The sequence below is a fragment of the Petromyzon marinus genome, chromosome 49 (assembly GCF_048934315.1).
Source record: "Petromyzon marinus isolate PM22_M1 ecotype Great Lakes invasive population chromosome 49, UKy_Petmar_22M1.pri1.0, whole genome shotgun sequence".
Taxonomy (NCBI): Eukaryota; Metazoa; Chordata; class Hyperoartia; order Petromyzontiformes; family Petromyzontidae; genus Petromyzon; species Petromyzon marinus.
Window position 1 is genome coordinate 11,271,784 of NC_133715.1, and position 17,991 is coordinate 11,289,774.

At 45.0% G+C, this 17,991-nt stretch overlaps 1 protein-coding gene across 5 annotated transcripts in view; it reads left to right on the forward strand.

Annotated features, from left to right (window-relative positions):
* Positions 1–17,274, forward strand: part of ATM (ATM serine/threonine kinase) — a 90,289-nt gene extending 73,015 nt beyond the window's left edge. For all 5 annotated transcript variants that reach the window (XM_032972796.2, XM_032972802.2, XM_032972801.2 and 2 more), the window contains exons 50-64: positions 645–886; positions 2,713–2,923; positions 3,887–4,000; positions 4,603–4,776; positions 7,217–7,355; positions 7,593–7,675; positions 8,595–8,735; positions 9,193–9,309; positions 9,467–9,616; positions 10,049–10,205; positions 11,083–11,169; positions 11,871–11,985; positions 13,537–13,600; positions 14,829–14,989; positions 16,189–17,274. In XM_032972796.2, coding sequence (XP_032828687.2) covers positions 645–886; positions 2,713–2,923; positions 3,887–4,000; positions 4,603–4,776; positions 7,217–7,355; positions 7,593–7,675; positions 8,595–8,735; positions 9,193–9,309; positions 9,467–9,616; positions 10,049–10,205; positions 11,083–11,169; positions 11,871–11,985; positions 13,537–13,600; positions 14,829–14,989; positions 16,189–16,372 — 2,139 coding nt within the window. In that variant the 3' untranslated portion in view covers positions 16,373–17,274. The remainder of the gene's footprint in view (positions 1–644; positions 887–2,712; positions 2,924–3,886; positions 4,001–4,602; positions 4,777–7,216; positions 7,356–7,592; positions 7,676–8,594; positions 8,736–9,192; positions 9,310–9,466; positions 9,617–10,048; positions 10,206–11,082; positions 11,170–11,870; positions 11,986–13,536; positions 13,601–14,828; positions 14,990–16,188) is intronic.
* Positions 17,275–17,991: the final 717 nt, after the last annotated feature.

Sequence of the window (17,991 nt, forward strand, 5' to 3'; positions counted from 1 at the left end):
GTGAAAATCTAGCAAATATTGTGAATATTTTCCATGATGGTGTGTTGTTGAAAATGGCTGGCATTCTGAGGCATCAAAAAACTATATTTTGCTAACACAGCTAAACATGCTTCTTTGAATACACTTTTTGCTGACTGTTACATGAGCAACACTATTTTTTTATGATTGCATTAGAGGTTCCATATTATTTAGTATGCCACTATGATATGGTTATGTAAGTGAAAATTATAGGTGAGGTACCCACCCTATTTCTATGTTACACAATGTTTAGTCAGAAAAATGTATACAAGGTAAAAATACAGCAATTTTTTACGGTTTTATATTTTGTTCTCTTAGTTTAGTTGCTACATTTTTTTAGGATGCAACATTTTAACCATACCTGCATCTCTTTTTTATGCTGTCTCCTCCCTCTCGCATCTTTGCAAGATTCCCTTCATGGTAATATCTTACATCCATCTGGCACCTCCACTTCCCCATCCCTGTGCCGCGCCTCTATGCTCCCCCTCCGTCTGTGCGCCACCCCTCTGTGAAACATCATCCATCTTCGTGCTGCCCCTCTACGCTGCCTCTTCCACCTTTGTCTCGCCCGTGTATTACTGCCTTCTTGGCACCCACCCCCCTTTGCCCGTCGTGCCCGCCTACAGTCGGTGAGCGTGGCGGAGCGTGCGTGGGGTGATGGCAGCGGCGGCAGCGGCAGCGACGAGGGCGAGGGCGGCCGAGTGTGCAGGGCGGCGCTGTACCTGTCGCTGGCACGCTTCGCCGATGCTCAGCACCGCAGCATCGTGGCGTACATGCGCTCGGCCGAGTACGAGAACAAGCGAGCTCTGCTCCGCAAAGCTAAGGAGGATGTCACCCTCTTACAGTCACTCAAGTTGCAGCCATCCAGGTGAGTCGGCTGTGCAGGTGGACGGAGGCGGGTGCTGTGTACCTTGCCAATTGGTCTCTCATTAATAAGTTCCATTAAGCACACTGGGCGATACATTTATGGAACGCAGCTACACATAGGCGACCCTATCACACAACCCCATCGTCGGCGTCCAACTACGTATCTGTCCGACCAGTGCAGCAACGGCAATGATGAGAGCCTTGCAGAAGATTGACCACGTGGTCGGACGATGAAGAAAGATCACCTTGCCATAAATAGCAGGGGTCACCAAAATAACTCCAAAATCATGAGCAAACACAAGATCCAGGTTCGATTGAACAGTTAATTGAAGCGCTGTCGTCCCGACAGTTCTGTTCCTTCACCTGAAGAAGGCTACTTGTGTTGTGGCCGAAACGTTGTGAGAATTTTATTGTCTTATTTTGTTATTTTGTTTTATTGTTTTATTCTCATTCTACGTGACTTTACCGAAAGAACCAAGAAGATGAATCCTTGCTGTCACGAAAGCTTTAAATCGAAAAATACAGTTAGTAAAATTTTGATCTGATCCCATCTGTGAAGGATGTGATCCCTGACATGCAATACCCCGACATCTACAAACTAAACTGTGTCTGTGGCAGTAGTTACGTTGGGGAAACTAAGCGACATGTCTCGAACCGTGTTCGTGAACATAAGGCACATCTGAAACACGGTAGGACAAATACCTCGGCCATGACTGATCATTGTTTTAATGCGATGGGCTCACACGAAATTGATTTCTCTAAAACGAAGGTACTTTGCAAACCCACTGGCTATCAACAAAGATTTGTTCATGAACCCATCCACATATACAGACACAGACACAACTTCAATCGAGAAGATAGGTATACATTAAAGAATCCAATCGAATTAGAGAATCCATTGAAATTGAGAGAAACAGAAATAACTTTAATCGCTCTGACAGCTACAGGCTTAGTGCGGCTTGGAAGCGTATTATTAAATGATACATATTACAATTCCTTATAGAGGAAACACATACTAATTAACGGATTACTAACGTAGCATATAATCACAATAACACACATTACAACTAATTACTAATCTACAACTCATTACTAATCATAACCATTGACTGATTACAAATCGATTATATAATTACAATACCCCACCTCCGCCTCAAATCACTGCACCTGAAATGAGTTAAGTGATGACGTCACCCTGCTGCTCTATTTAAGACCGGGAGCAAGTGAGGGCTTTACCATTCTGGCGAATTGCCCGACGATGCTGGATGTAATTACCAGCGAAACATCGTACTCAAACTGTAAATGTTGTGGATACACTCTTCAACACACCGGTGGGCTAAAGTAGTGAACTATTTGTCTTTTGTCAACGTGACACTATTTTTTGCTGATTGGCCGTGTCGGGTGGTGGAGGGTTACGACACATTTATAAATAACGCGATCTAACCCAAAAACCTTTATTATGAACTCTCACATTAACATAGCCACCTCTACGCCCTCATGGAGGTCGCCCTCCGATGTTACATTAACATGCTAAGTTCTCACATTAACATCACTAGCCTCGCCCACTTCGTTTATGACCCTTGCGCTACAACCATTTTAAACCTTTAAAACAGTCTGCCTCCGTAGCTTTTCCCCCCTCTTTTTTCTTCCTGATGACGAACGCTTGTGTTGCGATGGAAACGTTGCAGTTTTTTTGTTATTTTCTTTGAACCTATATCTGCGTGACTTTACCGAAAGACCCAAAGACTAGAAGGGGATGTTCCTGTTTTTTGTGAACTATGCACGCTATGCAAGGGGCCGCTTGTCCTTGCCTGTGCGTGTCCCCAGGTACATGGTGAAGCTGCAGCGCGAGTGCGATCTGGACGAGCGGGAGCTGCTGTCACTGCGGCAGGACCGCGAGCGCTTCCTGGTGGAGGCGCTGGTCAACTACGTGCGTTGCCTGCGCAGCGGCGGCGCACACGGGGAGGCGCGCGCATTCCGCCTCGTCTCGCTCTGGCTCGAGAACTCGGCGGAGCAGCAGGTCAACGACGTCATGCGGGTAAGATTCCTGCGTGCGTGACGCGCGCTACAGCATGCACACGCACGCACTGCTGTGATTTTCCCCTGTGTTTTGTTTTTGTTACAAACAATTGCTTTCCTATATTTTATCCCAATTGTGCTCTTCCTGACATTACCCTGAACAGTGGCATAATCACTGTCAGCATAATCAGAATCAATTGTGGCATCATTTGTAGCAGCCCCATCGATACTTCCATCATCAGCATCAGTAGCAACAACATCTTCATTACCATCTTTAGTAATATCATCTATTGCCATAAGTATCACCATCATTACTACAATATTTTTTTCCAAATTTATACATTGTTCCAGATGGTTATCCTGATTGTGCTATTGGTGTCATGACTTGAGATGGGGAATCCATTCAGGGTTCTCGCAGAACAGTGCAAACCTGCGTGTTAGAGAACAGCGTTTTGAAGTAGATGTCAACAAGCTACCTCTGAGATCCCTTTAAGTGACCTCTAGTTCACAGCATTAGGGGGCAAAACTTCCCCACCACTACCTTTGCCACATTTAATGGGACAGTACTCCTGGTATGCATACTATGAGTTGGGTAAACAAACGAACCATATGGCATACTAGCCAAGACAGTACTTCCCACGAAATGGAGGTGTAATGCCAGGATATGGGGGAATTAATGCTATGTTTAATATAGATTTTAAATGCACTAGTTAACTGCTGCATAGCATATGTTTATTTAATGCGCACAAATACCATTATGTAGCATATAATTCATAGTAAATGCACAAATACATTACATCGTGTGGAATTTATATTAAATGGAAGGTAATATGTTACGTAGTATATAAAGCATATTAAATGCAATAGACTTAACATTATGTAATAAAGTGCATTTCTATTCATACAGCACTTTTTGTAAACCCATTTTAACACCGATTTCACCCACTGCCACAACCATCGCCATCCTCGTAAACTGTCACAGACGGGCGTGACAGACATCCCTCCGCACAAGTTCCTGCCGTTGATTTACCAGCTGGCGGCACGCATGGGCACCAAGATGGCGGGCGGAGAATCCTTCCACAGCATCCTGCAGAAGGTGAGGGCGGCCGACACTGCCGTTTAGGGTTGTCGTGATATGGCGATGCTGAGGCACATCGTAAAACTAGATATGAATATAAAAAAACAACAGTTGTCATCAGAGCGCTGCTGGCCATTACTTTAAATGCGTTTTCGCAAGAACGAAGTTGCAAAGTTATGTTGGACAGCCGGGGCCACACAGCCTTAGTATGTTGCTACAAGAAAAGAGCAGTTTTTTTGGTTCGATATTCTTTGAACACTTGCGTATGCAAAGATAAAGATCCCCTGTATAGACTGTATTAGACTTGGGGCAAGTGCTGTTAGCAAGCACCGATGAAGGATGGCATGGCACACAAGGGGGTGGGGTTTGACCAGCACCGCCTTCGTCTCCTCGCTATTGAGGTCCACACACTGCAACAGATACTCATTTAAAGCTCAGTCAATTTACAGGAGGCCGAGTTCATATGTTGGCTCCTGATGCTTGCCATGGCTGCGATTTGAACTCAGGTCTTTGGGTTTGTAGCCTATTGTGCTAACCACTACGACGCCACTGCTCCTCACAACACACACAAAGACAAACATGGATCCATCAAAACCGTTTTTCCCCCTCCCCCCCACCAGCTCATCCTGCGCGTGACGCTCACGCACCCGCACCATGCGCTGCTGGTGGTCCTGGCGCTGGCGAACGCTGGCAAGGACGAGCTGCTTCAGACAGTGGCAGCCAGGGATGGTGCACGCGGGGGCAGCCGCTTGAGCCGGGGAGATAGCAAGGGGTCCTCGGCCCCTAGTGACGACGTAAGCACTCGCAGTCTCATTTGTATGTATGTTGTTTTCCAGGTAAGGCTACCACTGAGCTATATGGCTCTTTTTTCAGAAGCCACAAATGACAGCTCTACAACGTGGCTTATCACGTGGAATTTTAAAGTAGCTACATACTCTATATGCTTATTTCTAAATGTGGAGGGAAAATCCGGAGGACCCGGAGAAAATACACACGACCACGGGGAGAACATGCAAGCTACAAGTATACAGGTGTCAAGGGTCGGGATCAAACCCACCACAACCTCCTGCATACCAGGCGAGGAATTTAATATCTCGCCACCGTCGTGCCCACTTTTGAAGCCATGGAGAGGACAGCATAACCCTGACCCTAAACGAGACCATCGCAAATACCCAGACCATTGCTTTAAGCCAGACCATAGCGATAACCGGATTCATACCCTAACTCACAGTTATACCTAGACCATAACTCTACTCTGTTAAAATTCATAGCATTACTCAGACCATATCTTTAACCATAACTCAGGGTTTATCAATATTTAGACACGAGCAGGAACCTGCGGAACTTCCGCGAGGATTTGGGCAGTCCCCGAAGACATACACACATAAACACACACTGACTTTCACATCTGCACACGAAGACACAGATCCCCCGTATAGCCTTAGACTTTAGGGACAAGTGTTGTTAGCGAGCAGCACATCTGAAAGTCGGAACGGCACACGAGAGGGTGAGTGGTCAGCACCACGCCCAGCCGCCTTTGTCTCCCCAGTGGCATTGTTTACACACCAGGTACGCATTTTAGGCTAAGTCAACATAGGTCCTAGGGGATAATCATGACAGCTGTCAAGGTACACACACTCACTTTCACATGCACACAAATACAAAGATCGCTCATATAACCTTAACAGACTGTTGGGGCAAGTACTATTAGTGAGTAGCACATAATGAAGGCCGGCACGGCACACAAAAGAGTGAGTGACCAGCACCAAGCAAGACCACTTTAGTCTCCCCCAGTGGCGATGTTTACTACACACACCGCACCCAGGTACTTATTTGATGCTGAGTCGACCTAGGGGAGGCCCAGGAGCGGTTCAGATAATTGTCACTGGTGGTGGCCCTGAGCGGGAATGAAACTCGGCTTGACCGGTTTTTAATGCAGCGTAGCGCTAAGCACCTCACTACCGCTCCGTGTAGCAAGTTGGGGCAAGTGCAGTTAGTGAACACCTATGAAGGCTGAAACGGCACACTAGGGGGTGGGTGGCCAGGACCATGCCTGACCGCCTTTTTCTCCCTAGTGGCTATGTTTACACACCGCACTAGTTACTCATTTTAGGCTGAGTCGACCTCGGGGAGGCGATCTCGGTTGAGATGACCGTCACTGGGGTTGGGCGTGAGGGGGAATCGAACTCGGTTTTCTGGGTTCATAGCTAACCGCTACACTGCCGCTCCTGACATACACACATATACAAAACATACATGCGCACGCACGTGTACACACACTCTCAACAAACACACTCACAGCAGTAATGTTAGGACATACCAGCTGGCGGAGGATCGCTCCGCCGAACCAAAGTTGGGCGGTTCGTGTCGCCAGTGCGGGTAGGTGTTTGCAAGTTGTATTGAAACAGTTATTTTACAGAATGTGTTATCTACGTTTTGTCATAAGTGGGGCTTTCGTCCAATGAGTGTCGACTTACGATCATCAATTGGACCAGTGAACGGGCAGGGACTGGCCGTAGAGTGGTATGACAGTGAGTTGCAAATAATGTTGCATTTTGCAGGAATATTATTGCATGCATAGGGTGTCTCACACTCTTTGGGTCTTTCGGTAAAGTCACATAGATAGAAAAATAATAAAACATCACGACGTTTCGATCGCAACACAAGCAATCGTCTTCAGGTGAAAAATACAGCAGGAGAACTGCTGAGGCAAGAGAAATATAGCGGGAGAGTGTTTCACCTTTATTTTAATATCGAAAGTTTGTATCATAACGTTGACAGGTAATTGATACTTGAGGTAACTCTCAGCGAGCAGCCAGTATAAAATTGCGAAGTATCAAATTATGTTAACGAGTCCTGTCGCACACACCGATTGGTTGCGGTGCTTAACGTCACCGCGACCAAGCAACCAACCAGAGCGACAGAATGTTACAAGAAAAAAGTGTCTTAGCTTATTATTATTTATGATTACTCTAACCCTAACCCAAACTGCAGCTCTACCCAGACCATAATTCTAATCCTAACCCAGACCATAGCTCTATCCAAAGTTCCACACTACCGATTCATAAGAGTGCATGTACGTTATTAGTGCCAATACACTACCGCCCGTTCCCATCTTAAGTACTCTAGCGCATGTGTACGAGTTTGTGCATGTCTGTGTCTGTGTGTTTGCTGTGGACAAGTGCAAGTGTTTCGGCGAGTGTGTTGCATGTGTGTATGCGCGTTCGTGGACAGGATCGCGTCAGGGCAACGCGAGCCCTCGTGGAACAGGTGCGAAAGCAGCAGCCCGAGCTGGTGCGTGACACGGAGAAACTGTGCGACGCTTACATCATGCTCGCCAACATGAACGCCGAGGCCTGGCGCAAGCAGACAAGTGAGCACCTTTGATGACTGTGGAAGCCCCATGATATCTGCCTCTCTCACCTCTCCTGTCTTTAGTTTCCTCGCCTTATATGTCCTTGTCTTTCATCAGCTCTCTCCTGGTGCCTCTTGCTGATCATTTTCCATAATGTTATTGTAAAAAAAAAGTATCTCCAATAAAACTAGAAGCAAAATTTATATTTTTGTGAGAGTCTGTTTTTATTTAAGAATGTCTGCATTTTCATTGCAGAGGACATGCTCATTCCAAAGGATCAGCCCATCAAGGAGATCAGAAATCTGTACAAAGTTGTTATCCCCACATTGGAACTGAAGGTAAACCAATTCTCCTTGGTAAAGAACACAGGAGGTGGGTGGTGGATTATTGGCTTGAGAGGTCAGAGCACTGAGCCAGCAACAGCTGTAGTGTGGAGAATGGGAGTCCGGTGACGAGTGGAATTCCTGGCTCGAGGTCCCGAGGGGCGAAGGACGGGAGTGCGAGAGCTCCTGGTGCTTGGCAGCGAGAGAGCGAGAGTCTGCAGAAGGGTCGCCTGATCAACGCTGCGAGCTGCATCCAACTCTGTGTGCTAGGCCATTGTCTTTTTCGAGTGTTCATTGTAATATCGAATGTCCAGTGAGGTGTCAGATATTAATTGTTGCTCTACTCAGTATGCACTGCACGTCTCATGTGAATGCCATTGTTCAACAAGTAGGCTTTGTCACTACCATTGTGCTATGCCGTGTACAGTTGCCTCTCTGTGGATTTGTGAAGTGTTTATGGGTACGCGTGCGTATCCCCAGCATACAATGTATGTGTGAGATGGGTTGCAGAGTAGGAAAGGATCAGGACCTATATAGGTGTATGTGTGTGCACTCTCATCTATGCGTTGATCTGCTGCTTGAAGGTGGAAGTTGGTGCCTTCTCAGTGTATAACCCACAATATAGGCTGACACCCCTACTCTTAAGTGTCCACCCATGGTTTGTCATTGGCTGCCCCACAGCTCATCACCACCCACCTCCAACGCTAAACATGTCCTGGCTGTAAAACACAAAGTGGTGCATAACACAAACCTCAACATTGACTTTGTTATTGAAATAACGTTGTTGACTAAATGGAAGGTCTAAGGAGTTGTTGTCACTCTCGTCCCTGCTTGTATATTTACTTGTTTATATCCTGTGAAGTTTTGACTTATTGGAAGCTGATACATAATCGTGAAAATAATCTATGTTCCGAATTTCTTCCCACACCTTCAGGTGGACCCGACGGGGCAGTACCCTGATCTCGTGACGGTGCGTGCTTTCCGGCCACACTTCCGGCTCGCCGGAGGCGTTAACCTCCCAAAAATCATCGACTGCGAGGGATCGGATGGACGAACATACAGGCAGCTTGTAAAGGTGTGTTGGCTATTAAGGAACAGCAGCTCCACAGCAGAGGACCCGATACAGTGAGACAGGGCCAAACAAATGGTGTTGCACAAATATATTCTGATGCACGTTGTCCAAAGGCCCCTTCAAACACACTGGTCTGCCAGCTTATTGTGTAATATTCTAAGTCTGTTGTCTAAAGACCCTGTCTGAGATCGAATTGTCAGTCTTATTTCTAAGGACCCTGTCAAGATCAGTCTAGCAGCTGGTTAAAAACACGTTTATTTAATCGCTCAGGGTTGCACAATTCTGTAATTAAAACAAACGCATACAGGGCATCGCTACAAAAAGAAAATCCGTGTGACTGTCACAGCAAACAATAATAGCTATGGAGTTCTTACAGTGACAACAAGAGTAGTATCAATGACCGTGATGATTATGACGATAATGATGGCGACTTTATTGTTTGTATGGCCTGGCTTGGCAGGGTCGTGATGACCTGCGTCAGGACGCCGTCATGCAGCAGGTTTTCCACATGTGCAACGAGCTGCTGGCCGGGAGCGCAGAGACACGCACCCGCAAGCTCAGCATCCGCACGTACAAGGTGGGTGATCGTGCGCCCGTCATACTCAATTATGCTGGGTTTAACAATCAGCATCACGGGCGTCGGCTGTATCTCTTCCCTTCGCGCCTTCTTAATGCTAACTGGGCTAACGAGATCGGGTGCTTTGCCTGTGCCGCCCTCCCACGTGGAACGTAAGGTGGTGCCTCTGTCCCAGCGCAGCGGCGTGCTCGAATGGTGCGTGGGCACCATGCCCATCGGCGACTACCTCGTCCAGAAGGACACGGGCGCCCACACCAAGTACCGGCCCAACGACTGGCCCTCCATGCACTGTCGCAAATTTATGAATGTAAGGGCTATCTGGTAACCAGGGCTGCCCGCACTTCTTATCACCAAACCCTGAGTAATTAAGCTTTGAAACCTAACCTGGAAAGCCTTAAGGCCTAAGCTGTAAGAATTAAATGTAAAAATGTGTGTATATTTATTTTAGTGTTTAGCTTCTAAGAATTAAGCCTGAAGTCCATTGCCGTATCTTCTTTGTACAAACTAAGCCCTAAGCTTTTGACCAGGTATCAGTCGTAAAGCCAACCTTAAGAACAAGGACAACAACAACAACAACTTGTATTTATGTTGTGCTCATAATGCAAGAAACATCTCAGAGCTCAGGTTTTTAGCTGAGAGGAGCCCCTAATGGCAGCTCAACCCCATGGCCATGTAACGATAGCCGACCTTGATGGATGGATGGATGGGTGTGCCGCGGTGTCCACATGTTGCGGCGCAGGACCGTAGGAACGGGGACTTGTTCCTCGCCTACCAGGAGTTGTGCCACCACTTCCAGCCTGTTTTCCGCCACTTCTTCTGGGAATGCTTCCTGGACCCGGCCGTGTGGTTTGAGCGACGCCTCTCCTACACGCGCAGCGTCGCCACCTCCTCCATCGGTCAGTCCCCCGGGCTCCCGTTGGTATCTCAGTGTTTTTCAGATATCTTATACTTTGGGATACTCTTAGAAATGTAACTTTAGTAGGTGGAGCCGGTTGGCTCAGGGGTCAGAGCACTCGGCCATCTCTGCTGAGACCCCAAGACCCATTGTGGACCACCGCCCATGATTAAACCAGGTTCTCAAGTTTTATGGTCTCAGCAAGTTGATGGTCTCAGTCCAGTAATCAATGACTGAAACAAACCCATCAAATTTTATTTCCTTTTTTTACTTAATATTGCCTCTTCCAGTTATACGAATTCAACATGTAACTTTCATTTACATCAGATGAATAATATTTATATGGCATTAAAAGGTATGCTGTTGGTTTGGATAAAGGGACCTATACACTTGTTTTGACTATCAATTCAAAAGAGATGCATTTATAATAAATGTTTCCTCTTTTTTTTAGTTGGTGGTTTGAAACGAGGCTTTGTGCATTACACACATAGTATAGTGATTTCACGTTACATGCAAAGCATAATGAGAGGACTGATATTTTTATCACAATCGTGCCTTTTGCTGTCTGAAAATCATGTTTTTGCATGTATTATTACTCTTGTTAGTTTTCAGCCTGGAAGAATGTCTACTCTACACGAAGGGGAAGGCCTAAAACCAGAAATTGGGATGATGTAAGAACACACAGTGGATGTTAAGTGTCAATCATATAGCAGAAGGAAGAAAGTAATGGTGCGGAGTACGCTGGCATCGACATTATTGGATGTGATCATCCGAATGTTGCCGTAGATTGTTATTGTCATTTGCCGTTTTCCCCACAGTGGTGGTTGTTTCGCTGTAACCCTCCCCCTCCACTCCGCGTGTGCTCCCCGTCGGTGCAGTGGGCTACATCGTGGGGCTGGGCGACCGCCACGTGCAGAACATCCTCATCGACCTCAACTCGGCCGAGCTCGTACACATCGACCTGGGTACTCGCCGACTCTCGCTCCACCGGCAACTTGATCGCTCGGGATGCGATGATGCACCCACTGTGCGACGATTCAATGGATTGTATTTGTTCGGGATAAAAATAATTAGTATATACCATAGTGTTAGTGCAGTTCTTAGAAAAGAAATATATCACAAAAGTGCTATGTTTCACATCGGAGGTATCTCCTAATTATTTTACTCAGTTATGTAACTGAGCATCGGACCACGATGCAGGAATCAATTGCCGACTCTTTGTTGATTAATATCCTGGGATATTTTAATCTTTTGAGAGTGTGAGTACTTCATAGAGGCAGGTGGTTGAAGTTCTATAAGCAGCTGTGTAACCTAGCCACTTGCCACTGTTGGAATTCCTGACAAAAAATCTGAAGGACATTGGTTAAAATAGTAGTTTGGGATAGGCTCAGCCCATCACCCTCCAGGGTCAACAAAGTGGGTCACCACATTGTCTAAAGTTAACGGTGGTTGTTAATCTACTGACAAGCAGCATAGGAATGTGGATTATTATTTGTTTTATAACTGGCTTAAGCTTGTCAATGCAGGCAAGGACTCTGCCCCACTTGGTTCATCTGACAAGGGGGACACATTGGCTTTGACTTGAAAGTGGGCGTTGCATCGTGTTTTTAATTGGGAGTAGAGGAAACACCCTGGGACACAATGCTGTTGCTGTGCGCTCGTCCAGGTGTTGCGTTCGAACAAGGCCGCATACTACCGACTCCCGAGACTGTGCCGTTCCGACTAACGCGAGACATCGTGGATGGAATGGGCATCACGGGCGTGGAGGGCGTCTTCCGCAGGCAACGCTTCCCTTCGTTGTGCTTACGTCATCGTGATTGCGTTCGCGTCGGTCATCATTGCCGTCGTTGTCATCATCATTTTAGTGGTCATTGTCGTCATCACCTTGGTTTCCATTATAAAGTGCCGTCATCATTGTCGTAGCATTGTAATCAATATTATCATTCATGATAAAGGTTTTTGGGTTAGATCGCGTTATTTATAAATGTGTCGTAACCCTCCACCACCTGACACGGCCAATCAGCAAAAAAGTGTCACGTTGACAAAAGACAATTAGTTCACTACTTTAGCCCACCGGTGTGTTGAAGAGTGAATCCACAACATTTACTGTTTGAATACGACGTTTTGCTGGTAATTACATCCAGCATAATCGGGCAATTTGCCAGAATGGTAAAGCCCTCACTTGCTCCCGGTCTTAAATAGAGCAGCAGGGTGACGTCATCATTTAACTCATTTCAGGTGCAGTGATTTGAGGCGGAGGGGGGTATTGTAATTATATAATCGATTGGTAATCAGTCAATGGTTATGATTAGTAATGAGTTGTAGATTAGTAATTAGTTGTAATGTGTGTTATTGTGATTATATGCTACATTAGTAATCCGTTAATTAATATGTGTTTCCCCTATAAGGAATTGTAATATCTATTATTTAATAATACGCTTCCAAGCCGCACTAAGCCTATAGATATCAGAATGATTAAAGTTATTTCTGTTTCTCTCAATTTCAATGGATTCTCTAATTAGTATTTGCCAGTAATAATTAGTTTTACACAACACTTCAACGTTATCAAAATCAATTGAGTGTCTTTGTTACGACACATTTATAAATAACGCGATATAACCCAAAAACCTTTATTATGAATAATATTGGTCGCGATAGCCTACGTGTTAAACTGATTATCCTCTATGGGGAGGATACTTTTCTTAAAACCAGAAAGTTGGAGAAGCTCCGCATTAAGCGGATGAAACTGTTATCTTCACTGGCGTTCCTCAAATTATTTAGGTCTTTCGGTAAAGTCATGTAGATATGTTCAAAGAAATTAACAAAAAATAACAAAAAACTACGTTTCGATCGCTTTTGTTGTGATCGAAACTTCGTAGTTTTTCGTTCTTTTTTGGTATTTTCTTTGAACTTATCTACGTGACTTTACCAAAAGACCCCAAAAATATGAATTCCTGCAGTCACGAAAGCTTTAAGTCAAGATCTTTTCTTTATAACTGCTTTTTGTGTTTAGTTTGTTGTTCTTCTCCGCACCTCCGATTAAGATGGTTGGCTATGTACGGTGTGAAATAAGTTCAACATACATTCATACATCACCAGCATCAACATCTTCATATATTATTTTTAATGTAAGAGTTGGCGTGCTGGTAGTGGTGATGTTAAAGCTGTTTTTGGTACGAGTGCTGGTATTGGTGGTGCTGTTGATGGCATAAATGCTGATATTGGTGATAGTCGTGGTAGTTGTGATGGTGGTTGTGGTGGTAGTAATGGTGGTAGTAGTGATGGAATTGGAGAATCGTCAAAGACAGCACTAACACCGATCCTATGTGCAGGTGCTGTGAGAAGACAATGGAGGTGATGAGGAATTCTCAGGAGGCCCTACTGACCATTGTTGAGGTCTGTTCCCAATGGCACTTATAGACTATATTATTTAACATATATTGTTATTTTTTGGTTTTTAGTTCAAGTCATGTTTCAATACGAGGCTACATTGTGGTCAGAAGTCAGTGCACCAAAATCCACTGCTGTACTATCCCTCTGTGCACCCACATCTATACTTCCCATCTCCACCAATCAGCACTGATCAGCATGGTAAAGTATTGTCCAATGAATGACCTGCATGGCATAGAAAGACTGTCATCCAGCAGTGAATTTGACAAAAGGCTGTATGTGTACAATTGTTATTTAAACATATTTTTTATTATTTTAAATGCACAAACATTAAACAATGTTTATGTTTGTGCATGAGGGAACTGTCAACGTTTTAAGCACTGTTGCACTGTGATCCGGGCAGCCTGTGTTTGATTGTTATTCACTGATATGACACCAATGGCGCCTGGTGACTAACACTGGCCTGAGCCACCCAAAGGTTGATTCAAATGAAAATGTGAACCTACTACAATCTGTGTTTAAGTAAAGGCAGGCAGGCATGTGTGGGCCATGCTATAGGTGTGGTGTGCCTCCATCAATTGGCTCTTTCTAACAGATCTTGCCCAGCTGCATGTTTTGGATAAACGGGGAACATTTGATGAGTGTGGTGGGTAACCTCGTGCTTTGGAGATAAAGGTTGGTAGATCACAAGATATGTAAAACTTCAAAACCTGCTGGGGCTTTAAGGTGAACAGGTGATAGCAGTACAGCAAGCCATATGGCAGTTTGAGTTTTATCTTCTCATATATGTGGATTCGTTTGGGTACTCCAATTCCTTCCACCATGCAAAACTCTTATGAAAAAGGAATGGACCTAACATGTTAATACAGGACTGAAAAACGCCTGACAGTGAAGCCCTCCTTGTTAGATAAAAAAACAAATGACACCATTGCAATGTTCGTGGCAACAGAGTTGCTCAGGCGTGACACTTGTGTGCCTCACGACGAGAAGGAACTCGGTTCAGTTTCTGACTCGGGCGCATTTCTGCGTGTAGTTTATATGGTCTCCTCCTGTATGGCTTTCCTCTGGATGTTCCATTTCCTCCCATGGCTAAAAACACATTGGTGTTGGCCAAACATTTAAACGCAGGATCCTCCTGAAAAATTGTCTTTGATAAGTCATTACTGTTATGTAATATATGTTCATGGTGCCACTTTGATCCTAAACTCTCAACCCCCTAAATCTTTCTTGGCAGGTGCTGTTGTTCGATCCACTGTTTGACTGGACGATGAACCCCCTGAAAGCGCTAACGCTGCAGACACGAACCGAGGACGAGACTGAGGGCACCTCCACCATGGGCCCCACACTGGGGAAAGCGCCTGCATCTGGGAGAGCCGTGCACCAGGAACGAAACGGGTGAGGAGAGAGCACGTGGCTCAGACCAAGGCAGCTCCGTTGCTCCGACGAGATGCTAAGGTCTCCAGGTGACCAGAAGGCTTCAGCAGAGGACTCTTAGAGCAAAATGAACCCCCTAAAAACGAATTACCATCAGCTATTGCCTGTCTACAGCTGGATAAAAAACCTTTCCTGTCTCATGCCTGCACGTAAACCAAGCTCATCGCTATGGTGGTTATTCGCTTGGGGTTCTGTTTTCTTTCGCTGCCTTTATGCTACCAATCTCGTCCATGGATCATCATTCCTTCTCGTGATATGATCTGTAGAAGCCCACTTCCTTTAACAGTATGATGTATCTGATTTGCATTTGTACCCTGAGTTTCATGCTCTTCTTTCTGTCTCAGTGTAAATCCAGCATGCGTCCCTCCATGCTTACTTGTGCACTTTCCAATATTTGGTCCATTTTTTTGTCAGTGTTTAAGTTGGTAATGCACAATTCTTCATTGCTGTTGTGGTAGCACACTGCTGTTGCCATGGCCATTGCCTCTGTTGCACCGCGGTTGTATTGTTATTGTGTCTTGGACCGCGTGTTTGATGTTTCTCAAACAGTGGTGTTGTGTATCAGATTGTGTTATATCATGGAACTTGTATCTCCGACTAGGTTGATGTTTCTTTTCACAATATGACCTGTCAAAGCCCACTTCCTTTAACAGTATGATGTATCTGATTTACATTTGTACCCTGAGTTTTATGTTCTTAGTTCTGTCTCAGAGTAGTCCCAGCATGTGTCTTTCCATGCTTCCTTGTGCACTTTTCAGTTCTTGGTCTACTTTTGTCAGTGTTCATGTTTTTTTTTATCCATATCCAAGTGGGTAATGCACTTTTGTTCATTGCTGTTGTGGTTGCACACTGCTATTGCCACGGCCATTGCTGCTATTGCAACACTGCTCTATTTTTATTGTGTCTCAGACGGTATTGTTATTGCATCTCGGACTGGTGATGGTGTTGTTGTCTCAAACCATGTTGTTGTTGGGTCTTTGACTGTTGTTATTGTATTTTGGACTGTGTTAGTGTTGTGTCTTGGACCATGTTATTATTGTTTTGAACTGTATAGTTACGTCTGAGACCATGTTATTGTTGTTTTCGTTATGTCTCAGACCATGTTGTTGCTGTGCCTCGGACCGTGTTGATGTTGTGTCTCGGACTGTGGCCGCGTGCAGCATGGACCCACAGAGCCTCAACAAGATGGCAGAGCGCGTCCTCATGCGGCTGCAGCAGAAGCTGAAGGGTGTGGAGGAGGGCTCGGTGCTCAGCGTCCCGGGCCAGGTCAACCTTCTCATTCAGCAAGCCACCGACCCCAAGAACCTCAGCCGACTCTTCCCAGGATGGCAGCCCTGGGTTTAAGGCTTCTTCCACCAAAAGTACCACAGTAGAGCATCTCGCTTACTCCCACCCCCCATTTAAATGGTATCTGGTGAAAGGAAGGAAGCAATGGCATGGCGTGCTGGCATCATCGTCATTGGCCATGAGGACATAGTGACCTGGACTTCAGTAAACAGCAACGTGCTACCACAGCAACAATTAAAAGTTGTGTTTTGCTATTGTAACTGCTAACGAAGGAGAAGACATAGAAGACATATAGGCAAATGATAGAATAGTGTAAGAGCAGATATTGAAAGTTTAATGTTGACATTGTAACAATGGAGCTCATTGAGCTGTGCCAAACCACTCAGCTCCCATAGGGTCATGAGATAATCTTCCAGCCAGGGGTGAACTTAGTTCATCATCCCTCTATTTCATATAGAATTTGTACCACGTAATGAGAAGTCAGCAATGGCTGTATCGTGATACTCTGGTCTTTGTCGTGGGAGTTTGGAATGTCCTACATTACCTCGAGGCCTCTAAGGGAAACAACCATTGCCCAATGCTTATTTGAGTGTGAAGACTTCTTTGACATGTATTTTGCACTCAGGTGGTTTACTCCAAAGTTTAACCGAAAATGTCTGTTTATTTGGAAATTTTCCACTTGAAATTGGAAAAAAACTGCCCAGCAGCTCACTGAATGATGGATTCACGTGAATGTATCTTGGTGAACACCTTAGCCTGAACAAAAAACAAATGTTGCGCATGTTCTTCCCTCATAATAATCAAATAATTTTCAAGGAGCCTTATAACTGTGCCTTTACTATTGTATATGTTATCACCGTACTTTAATATTCACATCATTCTTGTCTTTTATGATGAATTGCACGTAAGTTATACTTGTAAGACTTTCTGGATGTGAAATATAGCTTTTGTTTATATGACACTGCTTGAGATTATATTTGAAATGTTTTTTTACAATGTGGCCAGAAACATGAATACTCATGTTGCCAATTTTTTTTAGCAAACCAGCCTTTTATTTAGTACACGAGACTATTCGACTCCAACAAGCAAATCTTAGTAATCTTCGATGTGAATTTTACCAACCTTCATGAGCTCATATATACCCAAAACTAGGCAATTGATGGAGAGGATATTAAATTCAGGATCATGGGAATAACAAAACTGCAAGTGAAAAAAACAAATTTTGAAAGAATGCAAGATTCCTGGATCGAATTGTGACCCTAAATTATGACAATTTCTCCAGTCACTAAAGGGATGAATATTTACATTCCTACTTAGATTTAATTGAGGTTGACTGGGGGAGAGAATCGGAGGGACAGTTATGCATCCACGTGTGAAAAACAACAACAGCTGCCATTCACCACTAAGTGGCATTGACATAACCATGGCACTTGTGCCAGGCTATGTGCACTTTAAGGCCACGTGCAGTGGTGAAGGCTCGCTGGCAGGAGGTCATGTGACAGGCCCAGGTGCTATGGGTTGTCTCTGCCCCCTACTGTGCCAACTTTCTGTGTTTTAGCTGCTCGGCGTTCCACTTGTGAGAATCGCTCCTCCACCCTCCACTGTTCTTGGAGGGCGACTGCCTCCAACTGCGCAGTAGCGTCCTGCCCAGTAGCGTCATTCATATGAGCCTCCTC